This window comes from Stegostoma tigrinum, chromosome 15, assembly GCF_030684315.1.
Source record: "Stegostoma tigrinum isolate sSteTig4 chromosome 15, sSteTig4.hap1, whole genome shotgun sequence".
NCBI lineage: Eukaryota > Metazoa > Chordata > Chondrichthyes > Orectolobiformes > Stegostomatidae > Stegostoma > Stegostoma tigrinum.
This window is the reverse complement of record NC_081368.1, coordinates 26102390-26129474: the sequence shown is the minus strand read 5'-3', so window position 1 is coordinate 26129474 and position 27085 is coordinate 26102390. Positions and strand designations below refer to the sequence as shown.

Sequence of the window (27085 nt, the reverse complement as noted above, 5' to 3'; positions counted from 1 at the left end):
TAACGACATCCTGCTGCCTTGACTTGGTGACACATTTACTCAAAAATTGGGAAAGCATAAAGCTGCCCAGAGATTGCCAGATCTTCGAGGTCAATGGCTAGCTAAAAACTGCCTAATTATTTTTTAAAATGAAATAGCAATCTTTATTCTTTTTAAATAGTCATGAATCATCCGTTAAATGAGTTGGCTCAGTGGAGGTAGAATTTTTGACACTGTTTTGATGCATTTATTTGTAGGCAGTTACAGTCGTGGCAAGGAAAATGCCACCTAGTTTGACTCCTTGAAATAGGATTTGACAAGGAGCTGATAAATCCCCGATGATATATTACTTCAAGTACAAGGGTCACCTTCTTTATAGATGCATATACAACTTTTATTCAAACACAACAGTGGTATAATATAGCAGCTTACTGTATTAGAGGCTCAACCGAACAGAGTAAAATCTGTATTGAAAATTATTGTAAAATGCAGTACTTTACACCATTTGATATTAAAAACACAACAGAAACAAGACAGCTAATGGTTCGATTCAAGTTCACGGACACTCCCCTACAAGCAAGGAGAACATTTACAGCAAAGCAGATTTTCTGCAAAGTTCTCAACAGTAAAGGGATAAGAATTCTCAATGAGGACATGGAACAAGACCTACAAGACTGGCGTGAGTATTCAAGCTGCAGTCAGGGGTGTGGGGTGGATTCAAAAGAAATATAGTTAGATTCAGCACCCAGATGGAATTCCATAGGAACAAACAAAATGACTACACAGTAACTAATATTCAGACTATAAACACAAAAGACATTAGGTCTGAGCTCCAAGTACATTTAATCATAGCTGCATCCCGCAGTTTGGAGCCTGAAATCAAGTCAAACTTTAAAGCAATTCATTGTGAACAGCAAGGAGACAAGAGAAGGCATCAAAAAGGGTGATGGAAGGGAAGAAAAGCTGACAAGATTTGCCACCTCTGTTCTCACCCAAATAGCTTACTTATTGCCAATTGTAAACGGAACAACACAGCTGAATGGCACTCTGCAAACCCAGAATAGCCTGTCTGGAGACAAAAGAATAGCAATGAGGCAGTAGTTGGTAGTTTACAAAAATGTAGGTAGTACTATTGCTTTGGAAAATATATAGCTACTAAAGGTAAAAATCAATGCAGTTCAAAGAAGAAATTCCAGATCTTTATTGAAACAAACCAATATAAATCACTCTGCAATCAATAGCTGTGCTAAATATATTTTAATTTGGAAGAGGAGGGCTTAGTTTTTAGTCTTACATTGAATGGAATTTCATGTGGAACATGCGATGTACGTTTTAAACTAAAAAGCTACAAAAATGGCTCAAGTTGTCAACATTATATGTAATGTAGGCCAGACATTTTCTCCTCCAATGGCTCAGTTGACAAAGTGCATGCAGTTTGAAATGGAGTTATTGACAGCAAGAGCTCCAGTGTTTGATGCCTAACCTGTGATGTATTAAGTGATCTCACCTGAGGACAGCACTGTTACAACTAATTTTTTTCCTTTAAATTCCTCTAAACAAAAGTAAGTGTTCCAAAGCAATAGATAGCGACTAATGCTGTTAAAAGCATGGATTTGAATATCAGGAGTAAAAATGACTAAGACATTATTTCTACTAATATTTAGTACAGTTGCTTCAATTTAAAAAGTAGCCTCTATGATGAGGGCTTGGAAATGTATTCAACATGAATCCGAGAGCTCAGGAATGCAGAAATTTTGTGAAGAGAGGAGTTGTCTAAAGCACTCTTCACATGAGTCTTTCTCGGCAAGTCTCACTTTCTTCCAATTCTCCTCTGTTCATTGGCCATCACAAAAACTGAAACAACCTTGAATCATGTCACACTGAATGGGAAGCAGAAGAGACGCTTTTAAAATATTGTAAAGGAGCTAATCAACCATCACTTAAATAGAAGACATTAGTAGTCAATCTCCACAGAACTAATCTAAACTGACAGCTAAATTTAAAGTGAACACAGACAATTACCCTTGAAGTAAATAATCTCTGTCATACAATAAACACATAATAAATATTTTGACAGTGTGTTGTGGGGCAGGTGATGTTTGGGGGAGGGGTAACGGAAGGAGAGTAAACAAAAGAGAAAGGGTGTACAAAACAGCTCAGTAATTTCCTTTACTATATGCTGCAGTGGTTCAGCAACATTTCATGAACTCTGACCAAGAAACATCGGAAACTAATCGGAAAAGGCAACCTTACAAACGTTCGCTCATTGTCCTAATGCCATCAGCCACAAACCAGAAGTTTTTTTTTAAGAAACCATTTTCAATCACAACAAAGTCAAGCATCAAGTTTGGGAATTCTGTACAACTACTTAAAAAGGACCAATGAATGCACAATAGACAAAATATGTAACTGGGAGAACACGATCAATCTTTATGTTTTCAGCCACTTTTCTACAATCTTTTCCAATAAAATAAGATAACATTGTTCAGCTTTGGTCAACAATTTATACAATGACTGTGTGGTTAGGCTTGGGAGCAGTAAAACAACCAATGGCCATTACTGGATGAATGGACCAAATCCCAGATCAATGCAATATTACTGTTATTACGTATTAGAAAGAATCTAACAAATATACAATTGCATTTCTAGAAGCAGATACCATTTAGTAGGGTCCACTGTAACAAACTTTGGCCATCTTTCTTCTAATCCCTTTTTCCAAAACAAGATAGCATCATGGAAGCATATACCACTCTACGTAATAAATTTGAGATTCTTATTGTTTCAAATTATCCATCTATCAAGAATTTCTTTTACTCTAAGTGGAGAAGACATAGCTCTTCACAGATTACAATTCAACATAAGGAAGATAATAAAAGGGTCATTATAGTGTCCCTACACTACATACCCTAAAAATGCTTCACTGCGGACATGTAAATACTTTTTCCCCCTAAATGTTACATCACATCAAAAAAAAAAGCACTTCCTGAAATAATCTGAATGAAACTGAACTGCTTTCTTCTAGATATAGGAGTCTTTTAACAATTGATGATTGTGATACAGCAGTTTGTAAATCCCTCACAATGTAATGTCCATCCAGTTTGCATAAGCACCTTTTAAATTTTTCTTTAAAAAATTAAACTGAGAGAAAACTTGGCAAACCATCAGTTTACCAACTGAATACTGTGCAGATATTTATCATTTTAAAACAGATTGGTTTTACACTGATCTAGCTCACTGAAACAGGTTCATATATACTACAGAAATACACATAAGAGACAGTATCCCCTTTTTGATCCCCTTCTCATCCATGTTTCTACACATACTGAATTTTTCCAACAGTTCTGTTGAGCCACTTGGCAGTAGAAAGATAGGGGAAGTGCTGAACGAGGATGCAGGAACATTTCCTTGCCTTAACCCCATCAACCCTGAATCGCCAAAACAGAGGCAGATATTTCAGTCTGTTAGCTATGTGTGTGAGCTACAGAGATTTTTTTTTGAGCGTCACTTCAAATTCTAATCTACCATATGAGAGTCTGAAGAAATTTAGCTGGACACAGTCTGATAGGTAAAGTTGTGAAAGCATCATTGCTACTGACTGTAGCAGCACTGAGGAATGAGATGAAGGAATTAAAATGGCTTATTTAATCAGAAATTAAAAGTATGAAACTGGGAACAAAAAAGTATTCTCTGGATAACCTTCATGTTATCTTCAAACTTTCAAGGTCCTCTGCACTAGCAATAATGACAACTAGCACCTATAAATTGTTCACAGCCTTTCTGGTTATAATAAAAAGTACATGAAATACATTTTTTTTAAAAAACAGATACAGAAAGCGGCAAACATATCAGAAGGGTAGGCAAGAACTACAAGGGAGGGACATATCAGAAGGGTAGGCAAGAACTACAAGGGAGGGTCAGTTTACGGTGCTCAAGTTCTTGTTTCTTCTCTGTTGTTCATTTTCTCTAGCAATCATTCACTTAAATCTTCAACTCCTTATATCTGAATGAGACCCAGCAGACTGATTGAGAAAAGACCCTTCAGAGAGATAGGTGACTTGTTGATGGTATTACCTTTTTCCCACCTTCAAATCAATTATAAAAATATATTTTTAAATTTCTATTCACGCACTTTGAAAACATTTTCCCTTGTTCGTGCCTCTCCCAAGCTCCATCAGCAGAACAGCTGAGAATTAAACTGTACTGTAATAGCAAGTACAAGGATATTTCAGACAGCAAATTCCAGGTGTGCCTCAGTGATATGCCACTTGCCCTCAAATTCTCCTGGAAAAAGCATGCAAGGCAAAATATTCTAGAGATATTTGACTTCAACCTCTCCTCTTGCTCTCCATTACCCTTCTGAAGCTCCTTTTTCACAAAACAAAATGGGACCAATGGGAAGGCAGGCTATTTTGCAGCATTCATCATTTCATAACAATAACCATTTAAGCAACTCTGAAAATCCCAAGATTGCAATTAATTGAAGGGCTCTCCCATCGCAGCAGTGAGCATTCCATTATAAATGTCAGCTGTTCCATCCAAAGCAAGAACAAAGCTGCCCGTTCACCAACTGCAGGAGTTTTAGGTTCATGATATAGTTTTTGGTCACTAAGAATGTTGCATACACCTGCTCGTCAGCAAATGTACACACACTAAAAGGGATACTGTCTCTAAACAATGGTGATAGTCTAACCGTCTGCTCTCACAACAGGCCACATGACTCTGCAAGTACGAGTGTAGTATTTTTTTTCCCGCAGCACCAAGTAGGCCAGTCTATAATGACCCATTGTTTTTTCTAATAAATGTAACAGAACTCTGTACAATATCTACTAAACATCATCCTTCAACATCATCATCTTCAAGTGAATCCTTCGAATAGTCATCATAGATTTCCTTCACAGCCATAATTCTATTCAGCATGCTCTCCAACATACTCCGATCCATGGGAATGACTGAATACCACAGGGGACTCTCAGCCACACAGGAGCGTTCTGGCTGCAAGTAGAAAACATCATTCCTGCTCTTCATACTCTCAGGGCTGCAGTAAAACAAAAGTAAAATATTCATTTGGAGAAGTATCATTCACAAAATATCACATTTTTTTGCTGTTCTCATCCCCCTACCCTCCCTTCTAAGTTCCATTCTGTTGCGATCTTGAAGCAGTTAAGAATTCATCTCCTGTACCCCCTCTGCTCTTTACTGTGATGACGCATTTGGAGCCAATTTTTTCATTTGGTAAGACAGCTATTAGGTTAATTCCCAACTTATTTACTCTTCAGCAGAAGTGAACAAAGTCACAGCAATTAGTCTCTGCATCCATACATCATTGATGGAAACTTTTGCACACAAACACATAATTAAATATAATGACATGGCACCCATATTCATGGCCATTATGGGCAGTGATTAACTAATTTCCTGATGGTTACAGTGTTGTTTGTCTGGGATTGATTTGAAACACGACTTGGCACAGCAATTTGCTATTTATTGCATCTCACTCAAGAAATTACTCTGCCCTCATTGGGAGAAACTGTGGTGTTTTGGTCACAGTTTTGTTTGAATCATTGAGATCCTTCTTAGATTGATTTTGTGAACAGACTTTGCTTGTGTGAATAAACTGTTGTTTGCTCAAAAATGCATATTCCTTGTGGGTAATATAGGTCAGCACAATGACATTAGTAGGTATTCCAGTTAATAGATTGCACTTGCAACCCCTCTGGTCAAACATTCTGCGGTTGCACATTCAGTTAAAAACTGATGTATGAGATGTGAGAAACCATATTGACATTAATCAGCTCTTTCAGTAGATTGGAAAGAACACAGTTCCTCTTAAGAGGGGACAATCTTCATTAAAAAGCTTCATTTTAATTTTTGCAGCAGAACAACCAAAAGAAGCCACATAGAAGTGCATTATTTTTCTCTCAATGTCACCTCCAAAACAGATTGTATTGATGTGTATAAAACTACAAAAGTGGGCATTTCGTAGTCTTTTCTGTAAGAGAATCTGGCCTTTAATAGGGTCATTAAGTCTGTACTGAATTATTCTACATCAATCTCATCTTCCAGCACTTGGCCCATTAGTCATGAATGTAACAAAACATCAAGTTTTCATCTATGTATTTTTCAAAAGAGCCCAATGCTTCCTGCCTCTACTACCCTCCCAGATTCTCACCAGTCTCCAGGCGAATAAAGGCTTTCCTTAAATCCCCTAACCTCTTGCCCGTCACATTAAAATTGTGCTCCCTTGTTCTGACCTTTCAAAGGGGGGACGACTGCTTCTTACTTACCCTCTCCACACTCCACGATCAGGTCCCCCTAGTGCTTCCCTGCTCTAAAGAAAACAAACCAAGTCTATCCAGTTCCTTTTCGTAGGTAAAATGCTTTAACCCAGGCGGTATCCTGGTCAATCTCTTCTGCACCACCTCCAGTGCAAAAGTGTATGAAGATGCTACTTTTTAAATAAACTTGTGCCTTTGAATTCTAATACATAAATTAGACGCAGATGGATTCTACTTGATGACATCACGAAGGTAGTGAGAAGATTAGCAGCCTTTTGGTGTCACATAATGTGCAAGTAATGCTGTTTGGTCTGAAGGGAACATTCTGAAATGCAAAATATCCAAGCTGGAAGCGTGCTTTACGTGACTTGCTCTGAATTTTGAATACACATTAAATAATTCATTTGGATTTTGTAAATAAGCATTTGCAAGGTATTTCATAAGGAGATCAACAGCAAGTTATTTTTAAAAATCCACATTCATACTGGCAATTCTGTTGAGCAGCTTCTGAGTCAGAGTACACAGACAAACAACTATGACTTAGATAACTTCTAAAGAACAAATAATCTGAAAGTAACTTTTTTAGCTGGGATGCTTTTGTAAAATTCGTTATCATATTAAGTAACATATTGCATCAAGGTATCACTTCGACAAAATAAGCAGGTTGTTCTTTAGCCACTTTTCTAACCCACAGCATGCATATCATTCTTCATTCTCCTTAACCTTGAAGACAGAAACAGCGATAGACCAGGCAGAGACTGCATGAATTCATGAGGGGGAAATCATGCTTGACAAATCTTGTGGAATTTTTCGTGGACATTATTAGTAAAATTGAAACGGGGAAGCTAATAGATATGGCTTACTTGGACTTTCTATAAGGTATCACATAGGAGATTATAATATAATGCTAACGCACATGAGATTAAGGTCATGTACTGGCATGGACAGAGAACTGGTTGACAAACAGAAAATAAAGGACAGGAATAAATAGGTTTTTTTTAAAAAGTGGCAGCCAATGGCTAGTGGGGTACCACAGAGGAAATCAGTGCTTGAACCCCAGCTAGTCACAATATACAATAGCAAAGGAGGGAACGAAATGTAACACCTCCAAGTTTGCAGACAACACAAAGATGAGTGGAAGGTGAACTGTGAAGAGAATGCAGTAATGCTTCAGTGTGACTTGGACAACTTGGGCAGGTGTGTAAATGCACTGCAGAAGAAATATGTGAGGTAATCCACTTTAGTGGCAAAACCAGACAGGCAAATTATTGTCTGAATGGTGATAGATTGGTAATGGGAAGTGCAATGAGACCTGGGTGTCCTTGTACATGAATCACTGAAATAAAAGCATGTAGGCATGCAGATGCAGCAAACGGAGAAAGCAGCAAATCCTGTGTTGAGATCCACAGTGAGACGATTCAAGTATGGAGCAAGGATGTCTTGCTGCAATTGTATATGACCACGGTGGGACCAAGCCTGGAGTGCTGTGTGCAATTTCGATTTCCTTATCTGAGGAATGACGTACAACGAAGGATTTGCCAGACTGATTCATGGAATGGTACGTATGGAAACAAATTGTTTTGGTTAAGGCTATATTCACTGGAGTTTAGAAGAGGAAAAGAGAATTCCACAGCTTTCTATGAGACTAACAGGACTAGACAATGCAAACGCAAGAAGGTCGGTCCCAATGAATGAGGAATCCAGGAGTAGAGGTGACAGTTTATAGATACTGGGTAGGCCATTTAGAACTGAGATAAGGAGAAATTTCTTCACCCAGACAGTGGCATGCCTGTGGAATTCTCTACCAGAGAAAGCAGTTGAGACCAAAAAAGAAGTTGCACGTTTTTAAGATAGAGGTAGACATAGTTCTTGGGTTCATGGGGTATGGGGAGGAAGCAGGAACTGAGAACTGAATTAGAGGATCAGGCATGACTATATCGAATGGAGCAGGCCCAAGGGCCAAATGGCCAGCTCCACCAATTTTCTATTTCTCCATAATGTTGTCTCACAAGCAGATGAAAGAGTAGTGTTTGTTTTTAACAAAGGCAGAGTCAGTTTTCCCTTCTCATTAAAACTAAAATCTATTTACACAATGCCAAGATAAAAGTATGGTTGTGTCCTGCACAAAATAACCAGTCAAAAAGGAAAAGGTTGCATCAAGTAAATGTTTTTCCATTTACAATGGATTCACCTTACCATCTCAAATACCAACCCTTCTATCTCACCACTGGCCACTGACTTCCATAATCCTAGTCTCAAATCCTCCTACCTCTCTCTGGCTCAAAACCACAATCTCCGAAGTTTACCAACATTAAAGTCAGTCAATATTATTTCCAACACTACTTCTGTGGCAACACAGCACACTTTAGTTGAGAGAACCATCTCCCCACATGACCCTGAGTTAAATGTAATTCATTTTTCATTATACTTGAAAATATTTAGAACTAAAACCACTGAACAGATTACGCAAGTAAGTTTTGTCTTCCCTAAGAAAACAGGGAAAACCTCTTCATTCTGCTTATTGCACCAGGCCAGTGACTGAAAGTAATAATGGGCAGCAAAACCAGAAAATTTTCAACATCAAAACTGCTCATCTTGATGCCAAAAATCCATGTAAACGTAAGTTTAAAGTAAGTGCTGGAAGGAATTAGTGGTCTCACCATTTTGAGAGATAGAATTCATAAAATTTCACAGGGCATCTTAATGGATTCATTCTGTTTTCTCTCTGTTCTAGAACAGCAACTTCTTCTTCACGTTTCCTCTTTCCCATAGTGCTGCCTATAAACAAACAATAATCAAGGGAAAAATAAAACAACATTCAACAACAGTAGAAATGGATTTTCATTTGGTAGCATAAAACAGTACAGAAATGATATGTATAAAATTTTATTTCAGGCTATCCAGAACAAACATTTATAGTGAATGTTTTGAGTCACATTATTCAAAGCTATTAGTCATTCTGTGACTTCTATAATAAAAACAAACAAAAAGGGCCAAGCAATGTTATATCCCAGTGATGTGGCAGCTGGTGGACCCTCTTCTGGCTCATACTGACCACACTGTAGCAAGTGTTGGCTGTTTCAGGAATTGCAGCTCAGAGTTGTTGAGCTGGAGTATGAGTTTAGAAAGCTGTGACAACATCAGAGAAGAGGAGCATTACCTTGATGTTGTGTTTCAGGGGGCAGTCATACCCTTTAGGTTAACTACCTCATATTTGGTCGGTGGTCAGGGATAGAAGGGTGTGACTGTGAATGAACTGGGTAGGGGGATCCAGGAGCTTGTGCAGAGGGACCCTCAGCCTTGACCTTATCTGACAGTTTTGAAATTCTTGCTCCCTGTGTCGATGAGAATGGAGACTGTAGGGAGGATGAGCAAACTGACACAGCACTGTGGTATAGGTAGCCATTCAAGAGAGGGGAAGAAAAGATAAATGTAGTTGTAAGTGGGGATATTATAGTCAAAGGAGCAGACACTATTCTGTGGCCAAGAGTGAAAGTCCTGAAAGCTGTGTTGCCTGGGTTCAGGATCTCTTATCGGAGATGCAGAGATACTTAGGAATGAGAGGGGAAAAAGCGAATTGTCATGGTTAACACAGGTATCAATGTTATAGGCAGAAAGGAGAAAGAGATTCTGCTAAGGGAATATACGCAGCTGGGAAGAGATTAGAAACAAGAAGTAAAACCAGAGTTACCACCTGAGCCACAAGCTGATTGGCATTGTGTCAACAAGATTACAGACGCAGACGCATGGCTCAAAAGATTGGTCCGTGAGAAAAGAAATTTGAATTCATGGGACAGCTGCACCAAAATCATGTTGGAATCAGAGTGCTGGCACATCGCATAAGTAGGGCTGCAGATAAGGCTTTAAATGAAATTGTGTGCGTGTGTACATACGTGTGGATTGGTGTTGGTGAGTTCAGTCGCATAGAAAATTATGTAAAGATGTTGAAGTGGGTGAAGGGAAAGCTCAGAAGAGGCTATTAAGGTTTCCAGAACAAATAATAAAACAGAGTATGGAAAGGATCAGGAATCTAACTTCAGATTGGGGACAACTTTGAGAACGAGTTAACGCAGGGCTAAGGGTGCTGTGCTTAAATATGCACAATATACGAGAAAAAGGTAAATGAGTTTTGTAGCTCAGATTGAAATTGGTCAGTACAATGGGTAATCATCACAGATGTGGCTGCAAGGAGATGAGAGCAAGGAACTAAATCTCCAAGATATTCCTTTCAAAAGGACACAGAGATGGGCAAAGGGGTGGGTTTTTTTTGTTAGTAAGAAATTAAATTAAATCAATAGTAAGAAGCAATTGGAAAGTGCAATCTATGTGGGTAGACTTGAGGAACCACAAAGGAAAAATACCTTGATAGGAGTTACAACATGCCTCCTAGCAGGCAGTCAGGATAAAAATAAATCAGAAGTTAGAAGAGGCATGTATAAAAGGCACTATTATCATGGGACACTTCAATATGCAGTTGGACTGAGAAAAATCAGGTTGGTAGCAGATCCCAAGAAAAGGAATTTGTGTACAAGATTTTTTTTGAGCAGCTCACGGAAGAGCTTGTGAAGGAACATGCAATTCTGGATTTGGGAATGTGTAATGAGGCAGACTTGATTAGGGATCTTATAGTGAAGGAAACCCTACTAGTGACCATAACATGACAGAATTCACCCTGCAGTTTGAGTGAGGGAGAGAAAAGCATAACTCACATTTAATGGTATTATAATTGACTAATGAGGGAGACATGAGCGAGGAACTGGTCAGAGTTGATTGCAAGGGCAGCAGAGCAGGGATGATGTAGGAGTTTCTGGGATAAATCAGCAGGAATTCACCTGAAGCAAAAAGAAATATCCTAAGGGGCAGACAAAGCCTACCAGGGCTGACAAGGGAAGTCAGGCGCAGTAATGAGGATCTGACAAGAAAAATCAAAAAGCAGAAGAAAAAGCATCCAATGGTGGTGAAGATTTGTGGGAAGGCCGGAGGATTCAAAAGGCTTTAATAACTAGCAGAGGGCAATGAAAAAGTAATAATGGGGGAGATGAAGAAATGTGGGGGCAAGCTAGGGAGTAAATGATTACAAAGTTTTTTCATACATAAAAGGTAAGAGGGGGCCAAGAGTGTGGTACTGGCAAATGAGGCTAGAGACGTAGTAATGGGAAGCAAAGAAATGGCAGATGAACTGAATAGGTACTTTGCATTAGTCTTCATGGTGGAAGACACCAGTAGCATACCAGAACAATAAGAGTCAAGAGTAGAGGTGAGTGTAGAGGCCATCATTAGAGATCAGATGACACTAGGCTATAGTCCAACAGATTTATCGGAACACACTAGTTTTCACAGCATTGCTCCTTCCTCAGGTATAGTAAGGAAGGAGATATCAAGACATGGAATTGAGGTAAAAGATCATGCAACTGATGTGAATGTGTTGAATAAAGCTAAAATGGCTGTTTGACTCCCTCCTGTTAAACCCTAAATCAGATCCAAAGGGAGGTGCATTTTAATCACTCAAAACCTACAAATTCCAGAATTTCTTTCAAGGCATCCCAGATCAGACAATGCATTGTGGGTGTGAGGCCGTGTTTAGAACCTGTGTTTGAACGTGGGGCCAGACAGGCTTTATTTCCAATGCGGGAATTTATGCAATGCCCCTCAGACCATGCGCGTGTGCGTGTGCGTTCGTGTGTGTGTGACGGTGAGAGAGAGGCAGAGGGAGGGGGAGGATTGGGGGGGGGGGGGGGGGGGGGGGAGAAAGTGTGGTGCCTGGTACGTGTGCACACATGTTTGTGACAGAGTGTGCGTGCTCATGCACGTGCGTGAGAATGTGTGGAAGAGTGTAGAGTGTACAGGGGTCACCTATAGTGCAACCTAAGCCCACGATCACTGTTGAGGGCATCCTCATGGATAACGAACTTGGCTATCAGCCTCTGCTCAGCAACTCTGCATTGTTGTGTATCCTGAAGTCTGCCTTGGAGGACATTTACCCAAAGAAGTGAGGCCGAATGTCCTTGACTGCTGAAGTGGTCCCCCACTGAGAAGGTACATCCCTGTCTGGCAATTGTTGCGCGGAGTCCATTCATCCTTTGTCATAGCATCTGCATGGTTTTGCCAATATACCATGCCCTGGGGCATCCTTGCCTGCAGTGCATAAGATAAATAACATTGGCCGAGTCATGGGAGTATCTGCCATGCACGTGGTGGAGTTCCCACATATGATGGTAACTGCTGTGTCAATGATCTGACATGACTTGCAGCAGTTGTCAATGGCAGGGTTATGTGGCATTGTGGTCAATGGTGCCCTGAAGACTGGGTAGTGTGCTTCAAACAATGGCCTGTTTAAGGTCTGGCGGTTGTTTGAAGGTGAGAAGTGAAGGTGTAGGGAAGATCTTGGGGAGGTGCTCATTGTCATCAATAATGTGTTGAAGGCTAAGAACATGGCTTAGTTTCTCTGCTCTGGGGAAAAACTTAACAACAAAGGGTACCCTATCGGTCGTATCCCTTGTCTGTCTTCTGAGGAGGTCATTACAGTTTTCTGCTGTGGTATGTCAGAACTTGCGATCGATGAGTTGAGCATTGTATCCCATTCTTATGAGAGCATCCTTCAACACTGGCACTTCCACATCATCATAAAGGACAAAGTACTGGGGAAGCTGAAACGTCTGAATGTGAGTAAATCACCCAGGGCAGATGGACTATACTGCAGATTTCTGAAGGAAACTGCTGAGGACACTGCCACCAACGCCTGTACAATCCTTCAGGAATCACTTGATTCAAGAAAGGTCCCGGAAGACTAGAAAATGGCTGATGTAACATCCTTGGATAAAAAGGAAGGCAGAAGGTGGGAAATTATAAGTCAGCTAGCCTGACCTCAGTCGTTACTAAGATTTTAAGAGTCCATTATGAAGGATGAGATTGTGGAGTACTTGGAGGAGGATGGTAAAATTAGGTTGAATCAGCACGGCTTTATCAAGGGCAGGTCCGGCCTGATAAATCTGTTCAAATTCTTTGCAGAAGTAATGAGCAAATTAGACAAAGGAGAACCAGTGGACGCGATCTTTTTGGATTTCCTGAAGGCCTTTGACAAGGTTCTCATCAGGAGGCTACTAAATATAGCTCATGGTATTAGAGACAAGGTGCTGGCACGGATAGCGGATTGGCACTGGCAGAAGGCACTTTAAATTGCTTTAAGAACTGTAACTCGGGTGCAGTGAATAAGGCTACGAGAGAGGAGAAACAAAACACCCAGATGACTGCCCTCAAGCAGAGGTGATAAAAGAGTTTTTCAGAACAGCAGGGGAGTTCTGCAGGAATCTGTGTTGGATGTTACGTTATTTATTAACAATCTGCATAAACAAATTGTGGCATTGGGTCATCTGCAAACTTGTCGAAGACTGTATTCTAGTCTAGAAGGATGGGGGGGGGGGGGGGTTCTCACTGAAATTTGCAGAATACTGAGATGCCTGGATAGAGTGAACATGGAGAAAATGCCTCCGCTAGTAGGAGAAACAAAGACCTGTGCGCAGAATGAAGGGACTGAGGTGATGAGGAATTTCTTCAGCCAGAATGTGGTGAATCTGTGCAGCTCGTTATTAAGTGTTTCTATGACAGGAATAGCTTGATTAGTAAGGGGGTCAAGGGATAATGGGGAGCAAGCAGGAGAATGGGGTTGAGAAACATATCAGCCATAGTTGAATGGCTGAACGGCCTATTTCTTTCCTATATCTTGTGGTCTAAAAGCCGAACAACGTTTCAGCTGCAAGAAGATGCAGAATTTTACTGAAACATAAAACAAAGCATTAATTAAATTTTAACACATCTGCTATTCTTTTTGTTCCTTCCCTTCTTCAGGACATCATCTCTAGCCACACACAATTCCATGCACCAGGAGACAGCTGGTAATTTTCCCAAATGGATACTCTTCAGGGTTTGAACTGAGACAATAAGCACTCTCATGCCACTTTCAGCCGAGCTTATTCTTCACTTTCCAAAGTAATTGGATGCTGCAGAGAATTTCTGACTACAGCCCATTTTCCCAAGTTGTTTAAATCCACAGTGGTAAAACTATTGGCAGCAAGTCGTTAATTCAATTAAGTAGTTGTCTGAATAGTTGTAATTTACTTCAAGCAGAAAATTTTAGAGATCATTTGTAACTTAAGCATGCCTCAAAATAGATAGAAGAATAAGCAATATCCGCTGACTGAGTGAATGTAAATGGACTGCAGTAAGAGCAGAATGTAAAGGTTTGGTGAGAACAGCACACAGGGGAAAATATGTGCTGATACCTTTTCTTTCATGGGCCTACTGTTTACTAATTCAGTGACATTACCATTATCTCACTTTCCTGCCTTTCGCCTCCTGTAGTGATTTATTTAAGCTTAAGACAGTTAAGTATTTAAAATTTTTGATCAGTATTTTAGTACAACTTAGTGCACACAGAAGGTTAAACCACTATAAAGCAGGTATAATTAATCTAAACAGAGATAAGTCGAGGTTGTGTGTCTACGACACAATATGAGAGCGTTTGCAGGCACAGAACATCTGCAATAGGTGTCTCTTTCCAAATGTCTGCAACTCACATCAACGTAATGGCTCAGTAGGAAAGTGTGACATATTGAGTGCAAAGAAATTTATCTGGACAGTTTTCTCCAGGTTCTGGTTATACCCAAGAGACATGGGTTCAGAAGTTCACTTATGTAAGCTATGCTGCGCAAAATAATAAAATCCAGATGAGACAGAGAAGGAAGATTAGCAGAATGTGATCACACTCATTATACTTATGATTCAGGAGGATGAAAATAAAGACTGTCAGAAGAACAGCCAGAATGTTGGCCATGACACCATGCAGCTGGTTGTTGTCCAAAAGAGTAGGGTCACAATGTGGCAGTTGTAGGATGTGTGATAATTTAGGGCCGGAAAATATCCCTTGTAAATCTGTGATAGGGTCTTTAAAAAAAAACTTGTTGCCTACCACTGGTAGGGTGAATCCAGAAACACAGCAAGTATTCAACAAAATCAGAGTGGTATTAAGGGAAATTTTAACTTTAATTTGAATTTGAACAAGAAAATTAATACACAAAAATTAGTGACGTGTGTTTAATGTATTTCTTTTGCAATCAAAAAGGCCAATGATTTAACAATGGTTGAGATTAGTCAAGAAAGTAATGCTGGTTGTTAAAAATGTTCATATGATCATAGATTGATAGAGTTCATCAGTGCTGGAAAGGTAGAAACAAAACCATTAAGGTTTGAAATTTATGGAATTTTTTATGCAGCAAAATGGGAAATTTCTTAATAGGCAGAATAGAAAATCATCCAAAGGCATTCAACGGGAGACACAAAAACCTTGTAAGCTCTGATAAGACAAGAGCATGACTTACCAAAAAAAAATCTGCAGTGGATAAGGGGCAGCATTGGCTCAGAGAAATGAGGGACAACTTTGCTTTTATTCAATGTTTTGTTGAACAGCATACACAGTGACTTGTCTCTTTTCACAATGGCAAATTCCAATTCTCATCTGCTGTGAAGTTTACACTGGACTACTGAAGTGCAAGCCTTGTCTTTGTTAGTCTGAGGTTTGCATATCATTTTCTGATGACAAACCTATCCATTTTTGGAATCTGGTAAACATTTCTCAAGATAAGTTCAGAGCACAAATTAATCACATCTGTGGCTGATTGGCCCCATATGGCAAATGCCTTGGACAACTCTGATCTAGAGGACTAGAAGGCAGGAAGGTGGAAGCCATTGTGTAATTATACAGAGTCCAAATGAAGTCACCCCAGGAATATTATGAGCAGTTCTCGGTCAGAGAGATAGGCAAGAATGGGAGTATAAATCAACCAGCAAAATAGTTCCAAGGGTTAAATTAAGTGGCAAGATTATAATAAGACTACTTGCATTCCCTGAAATTTAAAAGATTACAGGGTGACGGATGACCGATGACCGATACAGGATTCAATGTGCTGAGAGAAAAATTGGTATGGTAGATCAAATGAAGATTTTTCTGCCTGTAGAGTCAACTGGTACCAAGAGTCATCTAAAAAGAAATTGGAGGCAGACAGTTCAAGAATGAAATTCAAGAAACCCTTCTGCACCCAAAGGGTGGTAGAAGTTTACTATGAACAACAACTTTACTCAGAGAGTAGTAAGGGTATGGAATGCTTTGCCTGCAACGGTAGTAGATTCGCCAACTTTAAGTACATTTAAGTCGTCATTGGACAAGCATATGGATGTACATGGAATAGTGCAGGTGAGATGGGCTTCAGATTGGTATGACAGGTCAGCACAACAGAGGGCCGAAGGGCCTCTACTGTGCTGTAATGTTCTATATATAAACTGATGTTTGCTCAATTGTTACTTGAAACTCCAAGATTGGTAGGTTTTTGCAAAATGAAGTGTTAAGGTACACGGAGCAAAGACTGGAAAGTGAAGTCAGGTCGCAGCCGGTCATGATTTCAAGCGCGAAACAAGCTTGAGGAAAATAGAAGGCCAATTTCCACTTGCTGTCCTGGCAGACTGAATTTTGAAAAGGCCACTTCAAAACAATTCAACTTTAGAAAATCCATCACAATTGAGTCTAACCTTATTCTCAACTGACAAATATATTTCAGGTTCAGTACTGATCCAAGGAGCAGAGGTCAATTACAGCAGTCCAACAGCTAGCATGCTGTGGTCAGTTAACTCAGCACAGCCAAGAAATCAAACTTGGGCCATCCTGTCTTGCATGTCTCTGTACCAGTTAATGCTCCTACCCAAAAACACTTTGGGAGGGGACAGGTGGGTTTGTGGAAGATATTTTGGAGGTGCGGGCAGGAAAGAGTATTATTTTTAAATCCAAAACAGGACATATTTCAAATAATAGGCTAACACTTGTGACCTCTCAGAAACAAGACTCATTTTTTCTACCAAGGAAACAGTTCAGAGTTTTTCAATGCACTCTGGTTATAAATAGAAAATGAAGATTTTAAAATAGTAAAATGTCAGTAGAAGAGGAAACGGATCAAGAAACCATTTCAACTTGAAACTGGTGCAGACTTAACAGCTCTTCCTCAGGGAAAAGGAAAAGATGCAATGGAAATTAAGAGAGGATATGCCAATCAGTAGGTAACGGCCTGCCAACAATACCCAAACAACTGCACATGATGGAAAATCAGAAACAAAATCAAAATACTGGAAAAATTCAGCAGGTCTGACAGTATCTGAGGAGAGAAAGCAGAGTTAATGTTCCAGGTCCATTGACCATTCTTCAGAACTGACTGCAGCCTAGGAAAAGGTTGGTATATGTGTACTGGAAGGTGGTGGTGGTGGTGGTGGGGGTGGGGGTGGGGGTGGGGGTGGGGGTGGGGGTGGGGGGGGGCAGAGAAGAGAGTAGTAAACAACTGATGGACCCCAAAGAAAGAGAGAAAAGACAGTTGCGTAGACTAAGGAATAGGTGACAGTCAGATTGGCAGAATTAACAGGTGAGAAGAGACCATTAGTGACCGACAATGACTTTCTTGTGGTAGCAGCCAGTGTCATGACAAGGTGTGTGGGGGCTTTGGTATAAGGACATGGGAGAAAGTGCTCAGGCCCTAGAATTATAGAACTTGATATTGAGTCCAGAAAATTGCAGGGCTCCCAAGCAGAAAATGAGGTGTTGTTCTTCCAGCTCGAGATGACCTGAGACAGAGATATTGGCCAAGGGACACGGTGGTGTGTGGAAATGGCAGGCAACCAGAAGTTCAGGGTCATTTCTGACGACAGAACATAGGTGCTCAGAAAAGCAGTTCTCCAGTTTGCGCTTGGTCTCCCTTTTACGAGCAATGAATATAGTAGAGTAGATTAAGCAGAAGTGCAGGCAAATCACTACTTCACCCAGAAGGTGTGTCAGAGACCTTGGACAGTGAGGATGGAAGTAGTAAATGGGCAGGTATCACATCTGCAATTACCCGAAACTATCCCAGATTCGCTAACATACATCATGTTCAGAAACAAAGCCATTTCTTCTTTTTTCTTTGAATCTAGTTGGAAAAAAGGCATAGGTCCTGAACTCACGCTGTATTCATCCATGGCAAGGTGAGAACACATGAATAATCAGAAATCACACCATGATTTTCTCTCCTATCTTTACACTAGCTTTGATTCTGGTAATGTTTTTACCGAGAGCAATCACACTTGCTCTAGTCATCATACTACCATGAATGTCAGACACTTCCTGAACATGGGGGATACAATAAGCAAATCCAATTTTGGATTAAGCAGTTTAGAAATCAAATGGGTGGAAGACTGGAATTACTCTCATCAGCTTGTACTGCTTTACATGCCCTAGTTGTTTCTTCTTTCATCTATCCCTGCAAGATAGATCGCATTTGATGAACACTTACTTTGATCCCTTCCTTTTTTATAATTAGCAGGCATGTAATATCGAATGCTGACAAGCTTTGTGGTTCCTCTGGGTGTTGTGCACTTCCTGGACTGCCGAACAACATTAGTGAAGGACAGACGCATGTGCTCTTCGACACACTTCAGTCCAAAATACTTGGTGTTAAAGAACATCAGTGTGTTCAGTAGAACAAAGGGCGAGTATACTCCAAGTTGCTTACATTCCCAGAGATGCTCTTCTTCTACTCGAGAGAATATCAAACCTCAAAAAGAAACAATATCACAATATTAACAAATATACTTAGAACACAATGCAGGACAATATAAAGTCACTATTTGTAATTACAGGAAACTTTATGTTGGACCTTTAAAATTACACCACTGTATAAAATTGTATTCTTCATTGCAAGCATTTGTTAAGTTAGGCGTTCCTAAATCGGGGACACTCTTTAGTCTGTAATACAATAAAACAGTAGGACACGTGAAGAGAAGGACGCAAGAAGTGAGTGAAAGGCAAAGATACAGACAAGATTCACCTGCATAATCCTTCTCCATCACAATAAGATGAACAGTCTCTTGTTGGGTAAAATCAAGGAATAAATTATGTCCTTTATAATCCAGCTCAAAAAGGAAACAAGTAAGTACTGCATGGATATACGCACTAACAGAAGACAGGAACAAAGAGCTAAACATTATTCACAAATGAAATAATAACAGAAAATATTGGAAACTATGCGGCAGGACTGGCAGTATCTCTGGAATGATAACATGGTTATCATTTCAAGTCTGTGACTTTTTAAAACATTATTCACATACACAGTTAGAAAACATATTAGATGGCAGAAATCAAACAAAAACAGAATACATGGAAAGAAGTAGCAAGTCATGATGCATTTGAAACTAATTTCTTGAATTCTCAACCCCAAAGTATAGTATTTGAATTACTACATCTATTCAAATGTGTCCAGAGTAGCACAGTGATAGTGTCACCGGATTCAGACTCTTGAAGCCCAGATTTTTGCTCTGAGAAGATAAGTTCAAATCCAATTACACCGCCTGGTGGTATTTACTTCAAATAAGAGAGTCTGGAATTTAAACACAGAAAATCTGAGAACTTAAAACCACTCTTGATCATCCTTAAAAACCTCTCTGGTTCATTAATACTCCTATTGGGGAAGGAAATCAGCCATCCCACTTGGTCTGGCCTACATGCAACTCCAGACATATAGAAATTAGGTAAATGCCCTTTGATATGGCAAATAAACCACTCAGATCAATGCCAAGTGTGAATGGGCAGCAATTGCTGCCTTAAAGTGACACTCGCATCCCAGGGAAGAATAAAGAAAATTGCATTTGTTCCAGAAGGAAGCCAAAAGTCGTGTGTGCCAGGAGTGGAATTAAGACCACAGTCAAATCAGCTATAATTGTACAGAATGATAGAGTAGAACACGCTGGGACAAATGGTCTACTCCCGCTTTGTTATTTTGATCACATGTGCTCTAACTACAGAAGGAAATGTTTTGGTTAGGGTTCCTCAGGAAGTATGTATTTTCACTTTCTGCATTGCTTAAATATAACTACTGTCATTTTGACGGCATATCTGGTTATTGGTTAATTTTCGACCAACAGAGGTGCAGATGCAGATACAGAGACATATGAAAATTTTAAAACCGATAGAAAATCTGAACTTACCATTTGGAAGCAAACTTGGTTGCCAACCTTGTAGCATTTTATTCAACTCTTGGACAAAGGTAAGGTAATAAAGATCAGTGAATATGTTGACCATTCTGTTGTTTTCAAGCAAGAACTAAAATAAAACAAATCAGAAATAGCAAAATATGAAATGAAATAAACACTTCCTTATTGCTCATTCTTGAAAAAAGTACAATTTTACATTTACTAAAGGGACATTGATAAATCTATTGTAATTTGAAGGCTTATTATACTTTCAGCTCCTGTATTTACTTTTACTGAAGCCAGATAGCTCATTTTGATTGAAAACGTTCACAATACTAGACATTAGTGAGTAAATAATTAGCTAAGATAATAAGATACTGAAGATTAATCAGGCATCATATATTTCATACCTAGGCAGGACACTATTTCCAATGCTGCATCGTTGCAGGAAATGCATCAAGTAAAAAGCCAGCAGTTCTGATTTAGTGAGTGGCAGAAGAAAGAAATACTTGTCTCCAGTCCCAAAGGACTTGGTGATGGGGAAATATTATGTCCTTGTTTAAACAATTTCAATAAACACTGATACAAATGGATTTTAATTGCATTGATTATTTCCCACCAGGTTTGTTGGAAAAAGTCTGCATTTTACACACTAAGGCAAATTGATAAATAACCCATAAGGGAATTTGAATAAAGCTCTTTTATCCCTGAATCACAATAAAACGTTACTGCATAGGAGGACACTCAGTCGGTCGACTGCCAGTTTTGAAAGAGCTATCCAACATGCACCATTCTCCTACTGTTCCCACATCCCTGCAATTTTTTTTATATAGTATATATTCAAGAAACTAGAAATCAAAAAAATAGTCATACACTTGAATCATGTACATAACTGAAAATAATAATATTCATAATTTTTTAAAATCAAACTCTGTTCAAGGAAGCAGATCCTGGACAGTTCAGTACAATGCCTGCTCGAAAATGAAGACTGAATATCAGAATGCAACGTTCATGGGTTTGGTTCCCAATGATAGAATCTCCTAAAACATGATCTACAAATGAATCAGTGAAAACAATGTTCTCACTGCTTGACTGCTACTACTGAAAGCGAATGAATTGATTAAAAACAAAATGACCTTATCCTTTTCTTGCTTTGGGTGCAAAAACCAGAACTGAGAGGATATGAAAAGAGATAATGGGAACTGCAGATGCTGGAGAATCCAAGATAACAAAGTGTGTAGCTGGATGAACACAGCAGGCCAAGCAGCATCTCAGGAGCACAAAAGCTAATGTTTCGGGCCTAGACCCTTCATCAGAGAGGTGATGAAGGGTCTAGGCCCGAAACGTCAGCTTTTGTGCTCCTGAGATACTGCTTGGCCTGCTGCGTTCATCCAGCTACACACTTTGTTATCCGAGAGGATATGAAGGTTGGAAAACATGATGATTGAAAACAGAACAAACAGTCTAAAAGTTTAAATTAGTTTCAAGATGCCATACTTAGAAAACTGGAGAACAAAAAGCACTTTTGAACGGAATCTTCAGAATCAAGAACACCTGAACATTCTTAATCTAATCCCATGACTGGCTAAACAGGCTTGAAAGATTAAATGTGACTTTGACAGCAATTCCTGCACTGGTAGTTGAGATTATTCCCATTGATTCCAGCTGCAAATTAAGACAATAATGGTGCAAAGTCCCATATTGATCAACAATTAGAAACTTGCCAGTTTTTTTTATTGCCTTGCACTAATAAGCTGTGAGCATTTGGAAGATTAAACTTCAGAACTGCTTAACAGGCAGCTAAAATTTGAGATTTTGAGGTCAACTGTGCCTCAAAAAAAATGGCTCTTTCCACAGGGTTAAATGGTGAATCCAAACTTGTTAAACCACAAGTTTTGCTTACGAGCTCAGTTCCAACTGCAACATGTTGATTATTCTTTCAAACATACAAGGCAACTGAATAACCAAATAAAAACTGAAGTATTATTAGCCATGGTCAGTCAACTCAACTCCAGTTGATCCTTGAGCCCCAACTGAGAGAAAGACAGGAAAGGAGATGGAGACAGTGGTGACAATACAGAGTTTGTGATGGGGTCAAAGACGATGATTTCAAGTCCTCCCAAATTAAATGGAAAAAAAAGTGCAGCTCATCCAGCATTACATATCTGCCAACACAGTAAAATTTAAATAAAAGATATCCAAGCTTTTCTTTGAGAGTTGTATAGGTATATAGTTGTATAGAACCTTAAAAGCCATGATAGAGTTTAAATCAGAATACCATTTGTGAATATCTTTGGTTGCTGTTATTAACAAATCTAAGTGTAAAGGTTGGCCAAGCTCTTTCCGCAAAATTAAATACGTGTAAGGGCCACCAGGCTGAAATCCATGAACTAATGAATAAAAATTGTATAAAGTTTTTTTCTCTGATAAACTGAGATGCTTTGGAGAGGAAGCAGGAAAGTGTCAACGATGTTAAAAAATTCAATGCTTTATGCTTGTCATGTTTGTACAGAAGTTGCAACAGTCATTACTCTGAGCTCTGACTACTTTAGAAATTGGCACCGTTTTTCTGAATAAAATATATCACAATTCCAAAATTACTGCTGTATTCAGAAGAGAAGATATTTATAGTCCAGTACTTGGCCTCACCTCACGAGCTGGCAATGTTTTCTTTTGGTGAGAATCAGCAACTGCTTCCCACAAGAAAGTACTTGTAAAAGCAAATGCAGTCATGTGTTGCACATATTTTAATAGCACAGAGCAGTTGTCAAGCCAGAGAAAAAGCACATCATGGGCACTGTTGAATTTGATAGAGAGACATGTACCAAATACAAATACGGGAAGGTAAACTGGAGATTCACCAGCATCCAAAAACAAACTAATCATTTTTCAGATGCTGAGGTGATGATCTGTTCTGAAAGATATTCCTTGACAAAGCATTTGGAAGCCAGATTTCAGGACTTTGGCAATGTCAGTCACCAGCCGGGTATTACGTACTTTAAAGTACCACTAAGACCAATGACATTATTGCACACACCGCCTCATCCTCAGGCCAGAAAAAAACAACTACCGCCTCCCAGCCTCAATGAATGCTGGTTCAAGTAATCCTGAGACCTGGTCATGGTTGGAAATCATAATTGGACTGTGAGAACCTTTTTCCTTGGTTGATGATGGCTAGCACGAGGGGACACAGGTTTAAATTGAGGGGTGATAAATATAGGGCAGATGTCAAGAGATAGGTTCTTTACTCAGAGAGTAGTAACAGCGTGGAATGCCCTGCCTGCAACAGTAGTAGACTCAATAACTTTAAAGGGCATTTAAATGGTCACTGGATAAACATATGGATGATAACAGAATAGTGTAGGTTAGACGAGCTTCAGATTGGTTTCACAGGTCAGTGCAACATTGAGGGCCGAAGGGCCTGTACAGCACTGTTACGTTCTACAATTGGGCCAATTAGTTTATAGACTTTTAAAATCAAAGCTTGGATATAAAATTTTTTGATCACACTAAAGACTGTGCTTGGTCAAAGATCAAAAAAAAATTGATAATAATTCACATCAGAAATACAGACTTCATCAATCTGTGTCAGTTTTCTATCATTTTGTGTTCCCTTGTTATGAGATAGTGTTGCTCAACCTAACTTTTCTTGGACAGGAATCAAGAACCAATTGCAGTGATTGAAAGGGGATTTTTTTTTTTTAAAAATGCACTTTTCAAAAATACCCTGCACCGAAAAACTGCACTGTAAAAACATATCCAAAGTCAATGCATTGGCAGATGTATTAATTTATATGATCAAAATTCTGTCCAGTGGGATTTACTGCAGCACAGGAATGCTAGAAATCTTGGCTTGGATAAGATGTGCATTTACCCTGACTCAAGTGTCCTCGCAGTATACACATCTATCAATCTCAGTCTTAAAATATCTGTGGTCATTCATCCATCTACTAAAATCTGTCAGGTCCAAAGTTTTAAACTAGAGAAGTACTGGAATACAAGTTAATAGATGCTCCTGCAAAAACTAAAGGAAGTATTACAATAATACCTTTTCAAGTTCCACTGGAAAAGGAATAAATTATGTGGAAAACACAAATATTCTACAAAAAAGCAACGCAATGCATCAATGCTCACATTTTTAACAGAGCCCACCTTCTAATGTGGGGTACAAATGATATTAATCTCCTTGCTGGCTCAGCTGGACAGTGCTTAAGTTATAAAGCCATGACTATTCACTTCAAATTATATTTGATTATGCTTGCACCAGCAAAGAGGCAATTGCCCCCTCTAGTGGAAAAGCACAACAAAAGTAGAATTAGAAAGGCAAAATATTAAAAAAATCGATTCCAAAAATGTTTCACATTAGTATCGGAAAACAGGGAAGGAACAACTTGATACGTTTTCTATACGAACATACTCAAAAATCAATGAATCTTGAATGGGAGGGGGGGCTCCCAGGTTTGAATCAGGAACATCTCAATCTGTACACAAATGCTCCAGCACCGAACAATGCACTCCTCCATTGCTGCCACTGAGTTAACTATCCCCCCCTTAGAAGTCTGTACTATACACTGATGTATGCTTTGTGAAAAAATGATTTATTTTGATTCACAATGAGGAAAAAAAGAATATCGTGTTACACAATAAGGTCACACAGGGCTACCTGACCAAATGAAACTGTTGAAAGTTTTTTTTAAGAAATGGGGTAAGGTTTAGCAAAGGAGTGCCGACCATTTCACTTGCTTACAGAGCGCTCTGCATTAGTCATGATCCCGCCCTTATCCTCAGTTAGCACAAACATTAGATTAGATTCCCTACAATATGGAAACAGGCCCTTCTATACATTCAATTCATTTCTGCCCTTCATCTATTTCTTAATGAAGTGTAAACTTCTACCTTTACAATCATTTGTGGCAGCCAACTCCCTGTACCTCCAGTGATTTCAGCTACAACCACATTCTCTTGAACTAAGGCTAAATGTTGTACTGCAAAGACTGCATTTTTATTGTAGTCTTTTGTACTGAATACCCTCTTTGCCTGAAACCATCTTAAGGTAAGCACACTGAGAAAACAGAGTAAACATTGCGCTCAATTCACAGTTTTTTCTGACCAAGTGATAGCATATTTCTCATACAGATCAATTAAAGAATCAGTTTCACAGCACTGGAAGTGACCATGTAACTCAACATGTTAAACTGACTGAAACATATTCAGTTTAGTGTCACCTCCCAGCATTTACTGCACTGCCCCACAGACTGACTCAAGTCCTTGTCAAACCCTTCATCAACTCTTAATTTTGTGCAGCCAGGTTATTCCTCCATTACTATTAACAGAAATATGTCCATGCCTCAGCTTCTCGTAATCACATAAACATTATTTAAGATTTTTCTGTGTCCCCTCTACCAAAGGAATTAAGCCCAGCACATCCTATCTTTACTCAGAGCTAAAATATTCCTTTCTAGACAAGTCTGTGGGAGGAGAACGAAGGACCCGGTGGAAATACACACCAATATAGGTAAATTTGTGCAGAACTCCACAAAGACTCTGACTTCAATTTAAGTCAGATGCCTAGTGTTGCACGGCAACAGTGTGAACCACTGAGGTTAGGCAGCACAGAGTGCTCTGGTTTCCTCTCTCAGTCCAAAGATGTGCAGGTTAGGTGGATTAGCCATGGAAAATGTGGTGTTATGGGGATAGGGTGAGGGGCTGGGTCTGTGTGGGACACATTACGGAGGGTCAGTGCAGACTCAATGGATTGAATGGCCTCTTTGCACACAGGAGGGATTTTAAGTTCTAGCTGGACTTTCTACAGTGGGAGCAATAAGTTTCCACTCTTATATGCTATACTGAGGCCAAATAAGTTTGCCTTCTTGACCACATTACTAATGTGTCCTGATGCCTTCAGGGACATGCATTGTAAGCTCCCTTTGTCCCTTCACAGTGCAAAGGTGAATCTAAAGTCCTTTGCTGTTTCCCCAACAATACATCACTCAGATCAGAAACTAACTTTAAAGGGCTTTGTGGCAAAAACAAAATCTGTTTTTTTGCCATTTCTAGACAGACATGCCAACAACTCAAAGAAGTCTGAAATTATTAACAAACCTGTTGAATTCCAAGACACAAGTAGTAAACGCTATCCGGCTCGTACCGCTCCCCGTTGGGCCTCTGCACTTCTTTAACAAATTGAGCCAGCCCGTAGTTTAGTTCAGCAGCAGTGCAGGATAAAATATCCTCTTTAATCCTCATCGGTTTGGCTGATAGGAGAGAATAAAAACATTTTTTAAAATGTTGTTAGGATAAAGGTTAATGTGATAAAAAATAGGATGTGATGTATGTGCTCCTTGCACTGGCTAATTCCTCCATTTCTAACATGGAAGGAAGCTTGTAAATTCTTAGTGGCTATGAATCAAAAGAGTAACAAGGATATAATTTTCACAGAAAAACTTGGATTTTCAGAACTCAAGCCACTGCCAAATTGCTACCTATTCCAGCTCAAAACATGTTTTAGAATATCAAGAAGTGCACAAGGAAACAGAAATCAAGCTTCTTCAGCTAGCATAAAGGAAAAGGCTGTCTACAAAAGCATAAACATCCAAACACCAGTTATGAAATTTCTCAGCTGAATTTCATTGTTTTGCCAGGTGAACTGAATAACTCTCAAATCTCTCTGCTGTGAGTTACTCACCAATCAGATAAAACAGATCACAATCCAAACCAAAACTCACTTAGAGCTAAGTTAAACAATAGGGGATTAGGCAATTTAAAAGGGAGTGACTACAGCTATTGGAACTTGAATA

The 27085-nt window shown here is 39.3% G+C and overlaps 1 protein-coding gene across 1 annotated transcript in view; it reads right to left on the bottom strand.

The window, feature by feature from the left end:
- Positions 1-348: 348 nt before the first annotated feature.
- The window catches only part of LOC125458674 (zinc finger MYM-type protein 3-like), a 94791-nt gene continuing 68054 nt past the window's right edge, over positions 349-27085 (bottom strand). The window contains exons 22-26 of the mRNA XM_059651255.1: positions 26391-26542; positions 20304-20418; positions 18614-18874; positions 8915-9032; positions 349-5014 (exon numbers count right to left, since the gene is read on the bottom strand). Coding sequence (XP_059507238.1) covers positions 4813-5014; positions 8915-9032; positions 18614-18874; positions 20304-20418; positions 26391-26542 — 848 coding nt within the window. The 3' untranslated portion in view covers positions 349-4812. The remainder of the gene's footprint in view (positions 5015-8914; positions 9033-18613; positions 18875-20303; positions 20419-26390; positions 26543-27085) is intronic.